General features: G+C 38.4%; 1 protein-coding gene across 1 annotated transcript in view; it reads left to right on the forward strand.

Annotated features, from left to right (window-relative positions):
• Positions 1 to 19,308, forward strand: part of LOC135470386 (sperm flagellar protein 2-like) — a 38,986-nt gene that overhangs the window by 16,529 nt on the left and 3,149 nt on the right. Inside the window, 20 exon segments of the mRNA XM_064749296.1 lie at positions 76 to 217; positions 1,093 to 1,173; positions 1,436 to 1,511; positions 4,612 to 4,731; positions 5,462 to 5,619; positions 6,138 to 6,265; positions 6,628 to 6,694; positions 7,138 to 7,347; positions 9,297 to 9,413; positions 9,813 to 10,105; positions 11,267 to 11,453; positions 11,876 to 12,074; positions 12,577 to 12,666; positions 13,259 to 13,397; positions 14,207 to 14,306; positions 15,856 to 15,963; positions 16,319 to 16,447; positions 17,112 to 17,294; positions 18,437 to 18,592; positions 19,159 to 19,283. Coding sequence (XP_064605366.1) covers positions 76 to 217; positions 1,093 to 1,173; positions 1,436 to 1,511; positions 4,612 to 4,731; positions 5,462 to 5,619; positions 6,138 to 6,265; positions 6,628 to 6,694; positions 7,138 to 7,347; positions 9,297 to 9,413; positions 9,813 to 10,105; positions 11,267 to 11,453; positions 11,876 to 12,074; positions 12,577 to 12,666; positions 13,259 to 13,397; positions 14,207 to 14,306; positions 15,856 to 15,963; positions 16,319 to 16,447; positions 17,112 to 17,294; positions 18,437 to 18,592; positions 19,159 to 19,283 — 2,808 coding nt within the window.

Genomic DNA, 19,308 nt, shown 5'->3' on the forward strand with positions numbered 1-19,308 from the left:
TGAGATCATAGGGGAAAGTATCACAACATCATCCATCAATTTTCTGTAACTTTTAATTGGTCTCTTCTTATTCAGAATCGCTGGTTTCCTGGACTCATGGGCAAAGCTGGAAAAGTGGTACAAGAAGTTTGGCAACCTCAGAGTGATTGATGCCAGTCAGCCAATGGAGACAGTGCAGTTGGAGGTGGAAAAGGTGTTTGAGGAAACACTGGCAAAGGTAAGCATTATGTTAAGGGAGAAGAAAACATAAAGATGATGCCAAAATCAGATGAAAGAGCAAACATGATCTTCAATATTTTATTGGATTTTTTTTCAGAAGAAAACGGTATTTGAAAATATTTTTGTACGGTGGGTATTTGGGACCAACTTTTGGTATTTATTGTTGTTGCGTAATAATGTTCTAAATAAGGATGTAATGTGATCTAATAAATTTATTTGAATGTAAATTTGTTGTTTATATGGAAACATATGCATTTAACCTAAATTATGATAATATTTATGAACCTGTTAAAAATATAAATATAATCTAAATTGAGGTTTAATACATTTGTTAGCTAAAAAAAGAACAAATTCTAGTGCAAAAATATTAATTTAACCTGTGTTGTATCCTCATTTATGACATTATTAAACAAATACTATAAATACCAAAAAGTGATCCCAAATACCCACCATACAAAAATTATTTTCAAATGTCACATGCTTTGCTTTTTAATCAGAGAATACACAAGGCTACCAGACAATGCACTTCTCCTGCTTTCAGATTTATGCTGACATGTGTTAGTTCCAGTGGAAAATAAGATAGGCTAGGCTTTGAACTCTTATAGAGGGAAAGAGTATTTTCATGTCAGTGCAAATTTAGGCAAGTAAGCATAGTTTTCTACAGATGAAATGATGTCTGTCACTCAAACTTAGCCGTTTTTGATTAAAACTTTTTAAATATCCAAACCACTCACTTACATAATAAGTATTTTATTCCGATTTCCTGAAATAGGGACATCGGATGGTATAATATACCTATAATGGTATTAATGTACATTATCAATGTACATTGTGGCCAAAGTCCAATATTTTGTTTGCCATTCTTGTATACAGTTACAAGGACCAAAAGAAGAACCAGAATCTGTGCCAGTGGCCTCTGAGGAAGCTCCAGCTGAGAAGGTGGAAGAAAAGCCAGTAAGTTATTATTTATTATTGTTATGTGTATTAAAATCTATATTGACTTCAAAATAGTGTTTATCAAGCTGAGCATTTGTCCATTTTCAAGACTGGCTGTTTTGCAAAATCATTAAATTTACTTCCAGTTCATAAATTCCTTTGTTTTTTTAAGGTTTATATTAGGTTTGTCACCATACTTTTAGGGGAAATCCATATTTGAAGATTTCACCTCAGTGGACAAACAGTATAAACATGTCATATGTGGTTCTGTGTTAACTAGGCAGAAGTTCCACCAGAACCAGAACCTAAAGAAGAAGTGGTAGAAGAGAAAGTCTCCAAGAAAGGCTCCAGAACAGGTAATGTGAACAAATAAAATTTTATTTATTTGACTGTTATGCATAATCAAAAAGTTTTCCCTGATACAATGGCAGCCAGTATTATTGATGTACATGTAGGAAGTGCTCAGATAAACCACACACCACTGGAAAGTTTGTCTGTCGCATATGTGAAATATTCTCGAGTAGTGTGTTCAACAACAACAATCAAAGAAATAAATAAATTGCACTACTAATCCGTCTTCTGCTAGATCATCCAAAATTTTGACAATTACATGTATCTAAAAAGGTGTTAGGGCTGGTCAGTATTATGCCCCACACTCTTGTTAGGGCTGATCACTAATATGCCCCACACCTCTTGTTAGGGCTGATCACTAATATGCCCCACACCTCTTGTTAGGGCTGATCACTAATATGCCCCACACCTCTTGTTAGGGCTGATCACTAATATGCCCCACACCTCTTGTTAGGGCTGATCAGTATTATGCCCCACAGCTCTTGTTAGGGCTGATCACTAATATGCCCCACACCTCTTGTTAGGGCTGATCAGTATTATGCCCCACACCTCTTGTTAGGGCTGATCACTAATATGCCCCACACCTCTTGTTAGGGCTGATCAGTATTATGCCCCACACCTCTTGTTAGGGCTGATCACTAATATGCCCCACACCTCTTGTTAGGGCTGATCAGTATTATGCCCCACACCTTTTATTAGGGCTGATCACTAATATGCCCCACACCTCTTGTTAGGGCTGATCAGTATTATGCCCCACACCTCTTGTGAGGGCTGATCAGTATTATGCCCCACACCTCTTGTTAGGGCTGATCACTAATATGCCCCACACCTCTTGTTAGGGCTGATCAGTATTATGCCCCACACCTCTTGTTAGGGCTGATCAGTATTATGCCCCACACCTCTTGTTAGGGCTGATCACTAATATGCCCCACACCTCTTGTTAGGGCTGATCACTAATATGCCCCACACCTCTTGTTAGGGCTGATCAGTATTATGCCCCACACCTCTTGTTAGGGCTGATCACTAATATGCCCCACACCTCTTGTTAGGGCTGATCACTAATATGCCCCACACCTCTTGTGAGGGCTGATCAGTATTATGCCCCACACCTCTTGTTAGGGCTGATCAGTATTATGCCCCACACCTCTTGTTAGGGCTGATCACTAATATGCCCCACACCTCTTGTTAGGGCTGATCTCTAATATGCCCCACACCTCTTGTTAGGGCTGATCAGTATTATGCCCCACACCTCTTGTTAGGGCTGATCACTAATATGCCCCACACCTCTTGTTAGGGCTGATCAGTATTATGCCCCACACCTCTTGTTAGGGCTGATCACTAATATGCCCCACACCTCTTGTTAGGGCTGATCACTAATATGCCCCACACCTCTTGTTAGGGCTGATCACTAATATGCCCCCACACCTCTTGTTAGGGCTGATCAGTATTATGCCCCACACCTCTTGTTAGGGCTGATCACTAATATGCCCCACACCTCTTGTTAGGGCTGATCAGTATTATGCCCCACACCTCTTGTTAGGGCTGATCACTAATATGCCCCACACCTCTTGTTAGGGCTGATCAGTGTTATGCCCCACACCTCTTGTTAGGGCTGATCAGTAATATGCCCCACACCTCTTGTTAGGGCTGATCACTAATATGCCCCACACCTCTTGTTAGGGCTGATCACTAATATGCCCCACACTTCTTTCCCTCATAAACTTGAACAGTTTTCGTGTTAAAGTGTAGTGTAAAACATCCAATAAATAAACACCACAAGATATACACCATAAGATTTAGATCCTATAGATTATTCAAATATATTTAATAAAAAAAGTTTCGGTGTTGTTTTCATGTTTTAACTAATGTTTTTAAGAGTGATTTAAAAACACCGATCTCTTTCCATTTTGGAAGTCATCATTTTTATATCAGAAACCTCAGTGATTCCTGCTTTGCATCTGAAATATTTTTGTTTATGTGACATTAAGCTTAAATAAATCATTCACAGTTATAAAAGTGAAATAATGTTGAGTATCAGAATTCGAAGCACAATGTATGTTCGGTGTGTACATGTCATAATGTCTTACCTTTTAAATGTACAGGAAATGTTCAGTGGCATTTATCACCTGACCATAAAGATCATGGTATGAATCAAATGGTTTATAGCAGAATTTTAATTAGACGCTCTTTTTTCAGTAGTGCATAGCATAGTTATCTCTTATCTATAGCATGATCTTTTCAAGTTCCAAAGTCTTTTTATATTTCTAATACGGGTATGTGGGGAAGTTTCACATAAAATCATCCCCTGAGGGCTTTATAAATCATACAAGACTTCATATATTGAGATTTGAAAATATCTCAACTTAGTTTTAGTAAAAGTTTCCTGTTTGCTTGTGAAAGATCTTGGAAACACCTTTACATGCATTTAAACTCTTAGCCTAAATATAAAGTTTATTATCTGCTAATAGTTTTATAGATAATGTAGTCAAAATGCATGTAAATGTTCCACATAGTTATTATTTAAAGATACTTCAGTCTAGTCTGATGAAGCTTTTTAAGATAGAACTCTCACATTCTCTTACATTTTATTAATCAGTGGGCTAAATATATAGTTTCCTTTTTTTGTAGATGTTTGTAATAGTATTTTATGCAATGCAGAAATATAGTCATTTTTTTTTCAAATTAAATGGTTTCAAATTTTATTTGTTGATCAACAGTGTTGTTTTAGTATGGATTAGTCTTATTGAAATGTGGTCTTTGTGATGCCTGGAAAATGAGCAAAATTGTGTTGTACATTGTCAGTCAGGTAATAAAATAATATATAAAACATCTCCTCTTGTATAAAGCTCTTGTAAAATTGCATTTCTTTGCTGGGCTCTATTCTGAGATTGAAGGTAGGTTTGAAAACTTTCGCTTAATTAAAAACAAAGCTTGCATGCTGCAATTACACCCAAGCAAAGTCAAGTGCCAGTAGGATTGGTGGGAGTTTTAATCCATTGGACAGTTGTCCCCCTTGATGAGTGCAGGCTACCTCCCTTTATTTCTCAGTCTGGACTGTTCCATGTCAGCAGTGATCTCGTCATCACTTTTATCTGTACATTTTAGGCTCAGGAAAGTCCAGGAGCTCTTCAAAGGAGTCAGCAGGTAGATCTAAAAGTAAATCTCCCAAGAGGGGAGACTCACCAAAGAAACCTGACAGTGGGAAGAAATCGCCAAAAATTAGAGGTGGGTGCTACGAAAGGGTTTGGACTGATTTCACAGTATTTGTGTGATATGATAGGGGATATTTCATGATATATTAACCAACGTAATCAAAACACTTGTATCAGCCATGGAAAGGAACATATACTGCTGGAGATGAAAACCATTTGGGCATACTGGTTATAACTTACATGAGCGTGTTGCACGGGTATACGTCCTGATCTATTGTCGAGAAGATAAATATTTCCACGAGCCTGAATGCAGTTGCTTGTTCAAGGCAAATTGACCAGTCAAAATCTTTGAATTTTCTATGAAATTTTATAGATAAATATGTGGGTGTGGCATCATTTTTCTTTTATAAAGAACTGGGTACATGGCTTTACTATTTAATCAATATATACAGTCACGTATTTACCAGTTAGCATTTTTGTCTTTATTTTTCTTTAGATTTCAGTAAAAATTGTGATAAAAAGGAATATAACAAAGCCATGATAAAAACAAAATGTTTGAATTCATTTTCTGACACACCCAAACATGGGACTAGTCCGAAAAAAGGTGTCCAGACAGACCTTTCTGAAGCCAGTTTATTGGAGCATGATGTCCAAATTTATTTCCTTTTCCTATCTACCCCATGTTCAGTGTTGTAAAAACCGTGTCCAAATGTCACTGATTTTTCATTCTGGACAGCTTAACAAGTATCTGCCTAACAGTGAGCACTCAGGCCTAGTTTGATTTGCCCATTCTTGATTTCTAGAGTCCTCATCCAAAACATCCAAACGAGTGAAGTCTGGTAAGAAGGCGAAGACCCCGGAGCCTGAACCAGAGCCTGAGGTACCAGCGGAACCCCCGGGGCCACCTCCGCCTCAACCGGGCTCTGAGGAGTGGGTCTTTGTGGATGAGCCGCTGTCTCTGGTAAGACACAAGCACTGTAGGTCAGATACGAGCAATGAGTATATACCAGCTTCATGCAAAGTTGTGTTGGTGTGTTGCAAGAAATCAGAACTGTTTAGTGCACCAAGCCAGGATAAGGGGACATGTTCACATGTACAGTACCAATAGTTTCATTGCCTGTGAAGGATTGTTGTGGAATTGTCTTCAAAAGAAATAAATACTGGCCCCGACAGCACAGTTGGTAAAGCGTCTGCTTCAGAAGGCGGTGGACCCAGGGTCGATCCTGGGTCGGGTCACGCCTTAAGACCTCAAAAGAGGAAGTTGTAACTTCCTTTGCTTTAGCGTTCAGCATGAAGGGGATAGTGCACAGTGGGGACAGCACTGCACAATGCATTGGCATTACTGAAAGAAGAAGACTTTTTATCACATAGTTTTTTTTTTACTATTTACAATTTCTCTGATCAATACAGAAATGGACCCAATCCTCACTTCAGCTCAATTTTTAGGTCACATACCTAACCACATCATTTTTTCCTCAGGAATTGGCGCACATATTGGCTAAGCATTGGGAGGTAGTGGAGAATACCTACATCTCCAACGGGAAATTCATGTTTCGTAAAGTGAGAGAAGAAAGAGAAAACATCATAAGATATTTCTTCCAAATAAGGTAATGTTAATGTCTCAATTACTAATAGCAATCTGAATGATTTATAATGTGTCACTTTTTTGTTTTTCCATGTTTTCCGGTTTTTTTTATCTTTTTTTTTCTCAAAGTCAGCAGTGAAGTTGACTTTGAATTGAATTGCTAATATACTGACAGAAGTAATCTTTAAAATATAAGAAAAGGTCTGAGTTATTTTGTCTTTTGACAACACAAAAATTTGTCAAAGTAAGCATATGCATACTACAGTTAACAGTCCTTGTTATTTATTTCACCTACACTATACTACAATAAATACTTTCAAATACAGTCAAAAGTGAAAATCTCGCTTTTTTCTATTACATATAATAACTCTATTGGCTTTACAGACAGGACTATCTGGCTTACTTAAGAAGACCTGATCATAAGCAGGAGTTTGTCACTCAGTGGCAGAAGGTAGGCCTATATAATAATAATATGTTCATCAAAGATATTACAGATCTTTTATCTTAAATATGGCATGTAAAAGTTTTCAGAGTCACATAAATTCATTAAAATGATCCTTTTGATGTCAACACTTAACATTTTTGGATAAGAATTTAATCGAAAAAACTCTTAAGTGGCCCCTTAAGGTGAATGAGTCCCATCAGAATCAAGCAAAATGTGTCTCTTTGCAAAATGCTTAACTTCAGGTGAATTACTCTGAAAGAGGATGCATTCTCTGAAGAATATTTCCTAGTACATGTAGATCTGCATCTCTGCTTCTGTTTATTGTAATTTCAGTTAACTTTTGCAAACATAATGGTTTAAAGTTTATTAAAACATAGCTCAAATACTCTAATGTAAGATTTTTGAGTCATGAATTTTTTTGTTTTTTTTGTTTTTTTTTGTTATAACAGGACTACAACAGCATTCCTGATGACATGCGTGATGACGAGGAGACAAAAGCTGAGCTCCACCAGCGTACAGATGATCTGCGTGAGAGACTGTGGAGTATCTGCGATGAGCGTAAGGAACAGGCTGAGGAGGAGAGAACAAATATCATGGCTGATGGGTGGTTAGACGACAGACTGGGAATACTGAGCAACCACTACATCACTCTTATGCAGGTATATGATTCTTATGTCTGACTGTCTGTCTGTCTGTATGCTGATGGGTGGTTAGACAAAGGCAGACGGTACTGAGCAACCACTACATAACACTCATGCAGGTCTATGATTCTTATGTCTGACTGTCTGTCTGTCTGTCTGTATGCTGATGGGTGGTTAGACAAAGGCAGACGTTACAGAGCAACCATTACATCACCACTCATGCAGATATATGATTCTTATGTCTGTCTGTCTGTCTGTATGCTGATGGGTGGTTAGACAAAGGCAGACGGTACTGAGCAACCATTACATTACACTCATACAGGTATATGATTCTTATGTCTGACTGTCTGTCTGTCTGTATACTGATGGGTGGTTAGACAAAGGCAGACGGTACTGAGCAACCACTACATCACTCTTGTGCAGGTCTATGATTCTTATGTCTGACTGTCTGTCTGTCTGTCTGTATGCTGATGGGTGGTTAGACAAAGGCAGACGGTACTGAGCAACCATTACATCACTCTTATGCAGGTCTATGATTCTTATGTCTGACTGTCTGTCTGTATGCTGATGGGTGGTTAGACAAAGGCAGACGTTACAGAGCAACCATTACATCACCACTCATGCAGATATATCATTCTTATGTCTGTCTGTCTGTCTGTATGCTGATGGGTGGTTAGACAAAGGCAGACGGTACTGAGCAACCATTACATTACACTCATACAGGTATATGATTCTTATGTCTGACTGTCTGTCTGTCTGTATACTGATGGGTGGTTAGACAAAGGCAGACGGTACTGAGCAACCACTACATCACTCTTGTGCAGGTCTATGATTCTTATGTCTGACTGTCTGTCTGTCTGTCTGTATGCTGATGGGTGGTTAGACAAATGCAGATGGTACTGAGCAACCACTACATGACTCTTTTGCAGGTATATGATTCTTATGTCTGATTGTCTGTCTGTATGCTGATGGGTGGTTAGACAAAGGCAGACGGTACTGAGCAACCATTACATCACTCTTATGCAGGTCTATGATTCTTATGTCTGACTGTCTGTCTGTCTGTCTGTATGCTGATGGGTGGTTAGACAAAGGCAGACGGTACTGAGCAACCATTACATCACTCTTTTGCAGATCTATGATTCTTATGTCTGACTGTCTGTCTGTCTGTATACTGATGGGTGGTTAGACAAAGGCAGACGGTACTGAGCAACCATTACATCACACTCATGCAGGTATATGATTCTTATGTCTGACTGTCTGTCTGTCTGTATACTGATGGGTGGTTAGACAAAGGCAGACGGTACTGAGCAACCACTACATGACTCTTTTGCAGGTGTATGATTCTTATGTCTGACTGTCTGTCTGTCTGTCTGTCTGTCTGTATGCTGATGGGTAGTTAGACAAAGGCAGACGTTACAGAGCAACCATTACATCACCACTCATGCAGATATATCATTCTTATGTCTGTCTGTCTGTCTCTATGCTGATGGGTAGTTAGACAAAGGCAGACGGTACTGAGCAACCATTACATCACACTCATACAGGTATATGATTCTTATGTCTGACTGTCTGTCTGTCTGTAGACTGATGGGTGGTTAGACAAAGTCTTACCGTCGCTTGTCTCTACTGATTTAAAAAAAAGAAAAAAAAACATTTTGTTCACAGGGATCATATTTTACAGCTTCCTGCAGCAAGTCTTTAACATCGGTTAATAGCACAGGTCTGTCTGTCTGTATGCTGATGGGTGGCAATAGCACAGTCTCTCTGTCTCCCTTGTCGTCATGAGCTCCATATGTGACAAAGGTGTTTGAATGCTGTTTATGTATGTACATGTTATATACAGTCCATGTGACTCTAGTTCCACTACAGTGCTATAGGATTTAAAATGTAGCACATTTATTGCTTTGGTAAATACTTTTGCCATATCCAGTTCCAGTAGTAAACTTGTGTATTTTGTGTTGTGGCAGTGTGAAGTGGACAGATTCCAGGACACGGTGCGGCTGATGAGGGATTATTACCGTGGCATGGAAGGGCATGTGCCTGATGAAACTAACCCAAAGTTTGCCAGACTGCCCCTTATAGAGGTCAGTAAGCATTTGGGGGACAAATATCTGTAGACCCAGCTTCTGGAGTCAGTAATGTAGAAACTTCTTTTGAGGTTGATGCTTATATTTGCATGAACTCAAACTATTACATGTGGTTCAGCTCAAATATTGGCCTGGTATCTGAAGTAAGGTACAAATAATCTCAGGGCTTAAAGGCGAACACTAAAATAAAGTATATATGAGATGAGCACCGGCCATTAAACACCAGGCTGTTCTTAAAGGTAGCATTACCTATGTGTGTTTCATAGCTCTATTTACTGTAAACCTTTTGGAGCTTTAATCCACCTTTTCCAGTAGAATTTATGCATATAACTGTTATGGAAACGATGCTAAAAATGATTTCTTTGTGTCATTTTATGGTATGTCATGATTTTGTAGCTGCCTGTGGAGAGGCCTAACTCACCAGACAAAACTCCAGCTACCAGTGATGGAATGCCTTCTCCAATCCCTAACACTGATGCAGAGCCACCGTCTACTCCCAAAGACAAGGATAAGTCACCCCAGTCCAAGTCCCCAAGGGCTAAGTCACCTAACAAGGACCGCTCCCGTTCTCCCAAGGGTGGTGGCAAATCTCGCACCCCCTCAGGCAAGAGGCGTGACAGGAGTAAAGAGAAGAAGGAAGAGAAAGAAGGAGGGGTAGCAGATACAGGCGCAGACAGTAAGAGACCAAGGTAAGAATATTATGTCCCGTTGTTTAATTATCTAAATGTTTTGTACATGTACTTTGAATTTCTATAACCTGACCCTTTTTTTTTTTTTTTTCAATACTGTCTATACAGGGATAGATTATTCATAGCATAGTCAAAAGTTCTACTTTTTAAACTCTAAGTGGAATTGTTTATGATCTTTTCTATATACATGTATCTTTTCTTTTTATCTAGTTTGTTTTATGCGATATTGTTTGGTGTATTTCTTAACTGTTGGGAATATTTCAGTAGGCCTCACCCCCATGTGGGTCATACTTGACTTTTTCATTTACCCTCATTTAACATGGTAATTCATGCTCCCTTGTTTATTACAAGGCTCCTCCTCTATGGCCTGCTGTCTAGTAACCTTTGAATCAACAGATACATAACAACACCATAGAGATTAGAGACCATCAGCGAAATGTACATCTATGTTTTTTTAAACCACTATAGATAGATGTAATTACTATTACTAATCTTTTAGATCTCTTTACTTGAGGCCACTTTCATGAAGCTGACTTAGCTAATTTTGCCCTTAAATACCATGATGATGTATGTTATAAGGATATAAAGTGGACTTAGCTAAGAGCTACTTATCACTAAGTATGCTTCATGAATTCTGCCCCTGCTCTTAGTCTTACGTAAAATAAGCAAGTACCTTTGTCTGAAGAGTGTTATACTCTAAAATACCTTTGAAAATTGGGAGTTCAGCATAAGAAGGATGCCTGCATACCGTGAATAGGTATTGGCATGGTTTTGTGTCTGGTAACTATGGCACGGTGCTCCAATGAGGCAGTTCATTTGAAAACACAAAACATAATAATTTATTAACACAAACATGGCATTTGTGAGTGGTAAAGATATAATCTGGCCTGGACAATATTCGACAATGTTGGCGATGAATCATTCATTTTTCTTCCATAATGAACACATTTCAGTCAGTACACTTGTTGTTTGTCATTTTATTGCATCTGAAGTCAGTTTTATGTTTCATAGCATACATCCCAATATATAAACATGTTAGTATTAAGACTGTTTAGACCACAGTACAAAGTAATGTTCAAAGTAATCTTTTGCCCACTGTAAACAAATCATTTGTAATGTTTGTTTCTTTTTTTTTTTCCTTTTTTTCTTTTTATACTTCAGGATTCCTCTTATCCCACGCCGCGCTCTTTCCCCAGACCCTGGAGCTATGGCTAAAGGGAAGATGGATAAGAAGCCTGTCAAGAAGGGAGACGCTGAGATGTCAGACAGCCCTTCACCCCCTATTGATTTGGACGAAAAACTGATCAGCGATAGCTACCACAGTGCCGTCATTGCTGTCACTGAAATGGTGAGTCTAATTATGTCTGATTTAAGTACTCTGCCACAGCCCAGGAGGGCTCTAGGTTTACACAAGCTAAAAATGCTTTGTCCTCTTGAATTGAAAATTGGTATATTGCTTCACGACGACAAGTGACAGGTCAAGATTGAGTTCTTGTAGATACCGTTTTCAACACTGATAAATGAAGACGAGTGAAAATACAGGCTGGAGTCACGTCAGGTGAAATAAATATTTTAGGAAACAAAAGTCAGCTTTTTAGGATACATCTTTCACAAAACTTTGTAAATAGGATATTTATTGTATATACCGGCCTATACATTGAAATACATTCAGATTTCCCCCCATAATGCCGTATAGTGACACATAGGGATATGATGTTGTACGGTCACACTCAAAACTCCTGTATTAATGGTATTGTGTACATTGATTAGATGGCCAAGGAAAATGCTGCGAGGGAAGCTGAGGCAGAGGCAGAGAAGCAGAAAGAGTTAGAGAAAGCTAGAGAGGCAGAGAAATCCAAGGCTACAGATGGGAAGAAAGCCAAGGGAGGGAAGAAAGGAGGGAAGAGTCGCAGTCCATCACCGAAAAAAGGCAAGAAAGAGGTGGATGTTCCTACCACACCAGTACCAGGTAAGGAAAACATCTCGTGACTTTTTGATTGATTGATTGGCATTTAACACTCTGCTCAAGAATTTTTCACCTCCCAGGAGTGAACCAATTACCAGCAGGTTCGCTAGGTGCCTGATAGACAAACCGCCTGGCATAAAGCTGTATTTGAACATGCATTTTTATTGGTCAAGAGCCAAGAGAGTCGTAGAGAGTCAGACTGTCTGAGCCACCAATTAAAGATACCTAACATGTTAGATACTACTGGTCTAACATTTAGTGTAGTGCAAAATTATGATGGTAGTCAAGAATTAGAGTAAATGAAAAGGACACAATTTTTTTTAATTGTTTTCTTCTTAGCTGCCCCTAGTGTCCAATGTGGCTGTCGATATGATTTCGACGAAGAGTGTTGTCAGGGGAAATCGCTCTTTGTAACAGGTTACACAATGTCATACTGTCGTCTTAGCAAACTTAATTTAGTTTTGTAACATATGTGTGAATGACAATTTATCTTCTTGTTGCTCAGAAGCTGCAGAGGAAACAGAAGATGAGAAAGCTAAGCGTGTGATGCGTTCCAAAATGAGGGAGGAGTATTACTTTGCTATTCAAGAGGAAGGTAAAAAGCTTATTTATTCCTTTATTTATGTTGGTGTTTAATGTTGTACTTGAAAACCTAAATTCTTGGAGTCAAAAAATAACTTTGGACGAGAGAGTTTGTAGTCATTATATTCCATTTTTAGCTGCATGGTTATGGGTTAATTAACTTCATAGTTCATAAAGTATAATTAGAGTGGTGTATGCAGAATTGGTTCTCTCAGTGTACATGTGTATGTCAGGAAACATGCGACTGTTAACTGTTGATTTATCTATTTGATTGATTTATCTATTTGATTGGTGTTTTACGCCGTACTCAAGAATGTTCCCCTTATTGCTAACTGGTGACATTAGCGACTGGTTAATATTTCATAATTGCAGAGATGAACATTTGAAATCTTACTGGTTTATACCTTACAAATGTAGCAATGTATGAACAGTTGAAATCTTGCTGGTTTGTATTTTACTGTTATCAGCCGAGAATAACAAACTGACTGGTTTACATCTTTCAGTAGTAGACATGTTAGAGATGAATCTTTGTAGTCTTTAATACTGGTGTATCTTACAATTGAAGAGCATTTGCAAACTGACTGGTTTATATTTGACACTTGTAGAAGCGGCCACAAAGACCCGTTTGGAGCTGATCAGAGCTCATGGATCAGGTATAATACAGGAGCTGAAGGCTGGTGCTGACAATGCATACAAAGATATGAATGACTGGTTGGGTGCACGATTCCTCAAGGAGATGGAAAGGTAAGTTTAATATGTAGGTTTTGTGACACAACGTTACAATGGCGACATGATGTCCATTTGTACTAAGGATGTTGTTGCTTTTTGGCATGGTAAGCCGAGCTCAGTTTACCAATTTGAATAGGGGGTGGTATATAGACTGTAGAAAACTAATTGAACAGGATTAGATTAATCTTCCGAGGTATGGTTTTGGGTGCATTTGTTAAATATTGCAAGTATAGTGGGATGTTAAAAGATAGGCCATTAGCCCTACCATGCAGTAACGTTGTGTCGTTATTGAACTTAGACATCAATCTGTTGTTGTAATAATGTAACACAAAAACTGTGTGTGGTATTGGTTTTATGTAATGACATGAGACTTTATTAATGTTTACTCCCTCATGTAATATATTGTATTATGTTTACTGTATGTTCTGTATTTACTTAGTTAGACAAACTTATTATTTACCTTTGGAACTGTTAGCTAGACTTTACTCTTGTTACAACAGGCAAGGCAGCTAATGTCAGACATGCATCCTTGGAGGTGGAAGAACAAATCATTTTAAGCTTGATTTTTCAGTTCAAGAGACTTATCTTCATTCCGGTTAGCTGTTATAGCATTGTGTTTGCATTATATAAGGATCAAGGTTAGGGGGTACTTGGTAAAGGGTTGTAATTTATATAAATGAAATATTCTTGAGAACGGTGTTAAAACAGCAGTCAATAAATCTTCATAGAAATGAAGCAATGTACATGTACACTCTGTAACTATAGATTCAGGTGTTGTATTATATAGTTGATTGCTGATTTTTTTTTGTTTTTTTTGTTTGCAGCATTGACCACATGTCAGAAGTGATTCGTCATGCCATAGAGACCAAGGAGAAGATAAAACAAGAGATCATTCTACAGCAGGAGGATTTCCTTGTCAATGAGGTATACCAATACTTGTGTACTTATACCACATCATCAAAGTAGGACTGAATAGAGCATTGTATAATCAAAGTTTGGGACGCAATACCTAAGAATATACTGAAGGATATTTCACTTATATGATGGTGGAAAGGATTATGGTGAGAGGAAACTGGGCAGTCAACATTTGGGAAACCCATGACCATCCACAAGTTGCTGGCAGATTGAACCAATCTGCTGATGTGTATATATCTGTACATTACACAGGGGAAAGTTAGTTATTAACTTGCCAAAGGTATGTGGTTTAATTACTCTGGACACTCCAGTTTCCTCCACCCATAAAAGTGACTAGCTTCAGATAAGTGTAAAATTCTCAAGCATGACGTTCAAACACAATGAAATAAGTGAATGAATGCTGACAATAAACTAACATTAGGTGCCAAGCAAAAATTGGGGAAACACAGTTATGAGAAACAGCAAGTATGGAGATTTTACCTCAGTACACTTTAAGTTGACTTAACAGACAAAACATTATCTGATCAGTTATGGAGCATTACAGGTTTCACTCAACCATGGGAGTTCAGGGCGTCCTTTCACAAAACTTTGTAATTCATTTTTTAGTATGTGTAACATCATTTTGTATGTTCTTTTACTTTATAGGTTAGAATGTCATAATGCAACACAATTTATGTGAATACTTTATAGTAGACCCTGAAGAGGCGTGGTTAGATCTAGTTACAATGGCTCGGTCAAGTGGATTTTGAATTATTTTACCTTAGGTTTTCAGGGAAGACGAATCTGTAAGTTATGAAAGCAAAGTATATGTTATGCCTGAAATATTGTTCACAATTGCCATATGTACACAGGCAGAGTTATGAGCACTGAATGGTGAGACACAGAAAGTGAATTGAAATTTATATGCACTTCATATCTATATAACGATGTTAAAAACACTAAATTACTGGTAGTTTCATTTACGACATGAATATATACCTTCATAGGGATTGTGATTCTCATGTTGTTATAATTATGTATCTCAAAAGATATTGTCGTTGTCATAGTTTTTTGTACAGCACAGATTGTGTACATGAAAGCTTAGCTAATGTGGATAGTTATGACACACTTTGTATGACTACACAAGGCACACTTTTAATGTTGTTTATGTTAATGCTTTCACACTATTGTGTAAGCAAGCTAGGTCATCTTCAACAGTATATCATAGGAAATATTATTACCAATGTCATTCATATTGAGTACAAGTCAATTCCATTTCATTTTTATTTCATATTTTACGATGTTGGTGATGTACTGGTTTGAATCATCTGTTGCATATATACACTGTAGCTAAATGAGATTGTGGTTTTGACAATATCTGCATACTTAATAAAGTTCATAGAACCAGAAGAAAACACATTACATGCCATGCTTGTAGGGTGGAAATTTTGACCTAAATCAGCAGACCTGGGAACTGTATGCATATTAATATGAAAAAAATATGTACCAAAATATCCTACCCTGTTAGACTATCTGACAAGTGTCTAACTGTTGATGCTTGTGCTTTATGTTCCTCAAGGAGATTAAGGTGTTGCGCTCCCCCTCCCCGGTGCCTCCCCCTCCACCTGTGGAGTTACAGTCAGGTGACAACTTCACAGTCACTCAACTTCTTAACCTCTATAAACAGGTAAACTTCATGTCTGTTCATCAATAAATAATAGCCAATGTATTTCTTACTGTTTAATTGTTCATTTGTTATGCTGCAGTGAAATGCCTTCAGGGTTTGATAGTACATCTTTTTTTTTTCTTCATGAACTATCCTGGCTGATAATCTGCTTATAAAGTTTGTACCCAAATTTTTAAATGTAAATTTTTTATAGCAAGTTAATTGGTTTTTGTATAAATCAAAATCAGTAACTTTATTTTTAAAACAGAATGTTACAACTGAATACTTGGAATATTTAAAATGGTCAGTGTATCATGTGATAAATGAGGTAAAGTAAGAACATGCCTGATACATGTATCTGTTTTTGTTTGTGTAGTTTATGCTGAGTGCGCCGTCAGGAGTGATGTCCAGCAAGTCGTTTGTGGAGGTGTTTGAGAACCTGGTGGCTGTGGCTCAGGGCATGGAGACTTTACCTGATGCCTGGATGAACATCTCACCAGCTCAGGTTAGTCTGCAGGTTAGATGTGAACTAACTCGTCATGATGAACGATCATGATGATGGGTTAAATACAATGTTAAACATCGTCATTCGTCAGGTTGAGCTGAGTCTTGACTACATGTTGAGAAGGAAGGGCAATTTTCAGCTGGAAATGGAGTATTGGCTACACTATTGGCTACACTTTTAGGTGGGACCTGATTATGTCATGACAACAGCTTGAACTGACAGTTACGTTTGGGCTGTGTGATTATGGCTTAACGCCACTTTGACAGTATTTCAGCCATGTACGAGAACATGTTTAATCCAGGAGAAAGTCAATGGTTTTAATGTTTGTTGAAGAACCCTCGTCTCCCATCAATATGGCTTGAATATCTGTGCACCTCACATTGAAAAGCTCATCGGTGACTTGCCAAAGGTCAGCGGCTTAACCTCAACACTCTTGTTTTCTCCACCCATTTTATAAGTGAAAACTACTTGATTGTGGGGTTAAACAAATGGGATGCATTTCATGTAATGTGAAACCTCCACTTCCCAACATGAATTTCCTTCTAAAATACATGACTGACACGTGAACACCATCAAGTCTGTCTGATAACCTGCAAACTTATGGTGTCATTTTGCCTTTCCGGGCCAATCAAATAAATACATCATACAAATACATATGTTCCAGATTCAGGACATGTCAACAGCTCTGGCTGGGGAGTCTGAGTACGTGGACTGGAGACGGTTCTTACTGGCCCTGCTCCACCCCATCCCCCAGCCCTCACAGAGCCAGCTGTTGAACACCCTGACCAACTTCCAGGAGATGGAGCAGAAGGCAACAGGTTACGTGTCCAGGGAGCAGTATGATCAGGTTAGTTTGCTTGTTTGTGAGCCCTTGGGGTTAAGGAGGTATTCAGGATTGCTGTCCTTGGTGTTTAATACCAAGATGGCGCCTCCTTGCACCATATCTATTGTAAGGGTAGTATTTTAAGAGCATTTGTTGGTTTATTTAATTATTTTGCGTAAAAGGAATCAACCAGAAAGTTTAAAGTCATGTCAGCTGACCTTAACAGATGTGATCTGAAGAAAGTTCATGCACCCTAAACATATGAAGATTTAAATTTCTAAAGTAAGCTTGCTTTTAGGACCAATAATCTCAAAAAATCCAGTGCAACTATGCGTATTACATGGTGTGTGCCTATTGGAAGTAAAAGTGGTCAGTCCATACAACATTAAAAGGTGTGCTTAGTAACTTCAGCTCTTAGGGTCCATTCCATTTGCTCTCCGGTGGCCACTGGAGGAGGCCATGACCACTGGTGTGTTGTTCCACTGGCCACTGGTGTGTTGTTCCTCTGGCCACTGGAGGAGGCCATGACCACTGGTGTGTTGTTCCACTGGCCACTGGAGGAGGCCATGTCCACTGGTGTGTGGTTCCACTGGCCACAGGAGGAGACCAGTGGCGCCATTGCCTCCACTGAGACTGACTTTGGTGGGGTCAGTGGCACGTCTTGCAGTGTTGTGACTCACGGAACTTGATGCAACTTCCAAAACATTGGGATGTCACACTGTAGCCTTCGGTGGCCACCAGTGGTGGTCAGATCAACAAATGGAACACACCTTTAATCTGGAGTTCTTATGTTGCCGAAAGATGTGCCACTGTGGAGAAACTGAGAACATCACATGGTGTCATTCATATCCCACACTCTTTATTCTCTGTGGCAAAAAGGCAGAACATGAAGTCACATTGGAAATGAGTGCATTCACGAGTTATAAAAAATGATTCAAATATGAACGTTTAAAATTGATAACATGGAGGCGCTGTTAATTTTCTCAATTTGGGCATTTTTGCATTCTCTGAACTGTAATATCTCAGTTATGCCACATGGCACAAAATAGTTTACTTTTGAAAGTTAATGTGGGATAATTTATGGGTATCTCCATACATTTAGTTTAGTGTGTATTTTATTTTAATGTATAAATTGGTTTACAATTTTGATTATTTCTCCTTTACAGATGGAGCTGTGGTTTTCCACCTGTCCCTCAAGTGATAAGGAATGTGGAGAGCAGGACCATCCAGCATTTAACAGACTGCTACAGCTGAAGAAAAGCCTGTTTGATCTGTTTGCTGACCACTTTCGACACCCACCAGGACTGGACTACGTATTTATGGTATGAGACACAACTTATCCCTTTGCATTTGAAACATGTATTGTATTTCTGAATCATTAAATGCTTCAAAGATTTTTGTTTTGTGATTTGAGGGCAACGCCTATATCTCAGAGAATGACAAATTGTTCTATCAAAGGCCATTTGTTTTCATCTTTCACAGAAAAATATATAATTTGGCTGGACACCAATACCATGTTGCTGTGATTCCTTGTCAAAATTCCCTGCTACTGTTGAATTCTTAATGTACCAAAAGTTAATGCTTTATCAGCATACATTTAAAGGTTAAAGTTTAACTGCAATGCTTTAAATTTTTGCAAAAATTATTGTCAGCAGCCTTCCGCTGTTATTGTATAAGATTATGGGTAATAAGTTTTCTTTCTGAAATTAATTCTGTTGGTATTTTAAAATAAATCTGTGCAGCTGCTTAATGTACTGTTTTTAGAATGTTATGACATCATTTAGTGGTGTCTGTCAATAATAATAAACAAAACAAGAAAGATTCAGTTTCAGACCAAACGTTTTTGCAGTTCACCTTTTAATGCTCTATTGTTGTTTTCTTTCCACAGCTTTTGTATTTTAGTGCTGCTTCAGATCAGCGTGAGGGTTTTTTCCGTGCTCTCAGTGTGGCCTCAGGATCCCACATGCCCCACTCCCTGTCCTTGCCTGCATCTACTGCTTCTGTGCTGGATAGGTAGGTTATCTCCCCTTCAGTCTTT

The sequence above is a fragment of the Liolophura sinensis genome, chromosome 7 (assembly GCF_032854445.1).
Source record: "Liolophura sinensis isolate JHLJ2023 chromosome 7, CUHK_Ljap_v2, whole genome shotgun sequence".
NCBI lineage: Eukaryota > Metazoa > Mollusca > Polyplacophora > Chitonida > Chitonidae > Liolophura > Liolophura sinensis.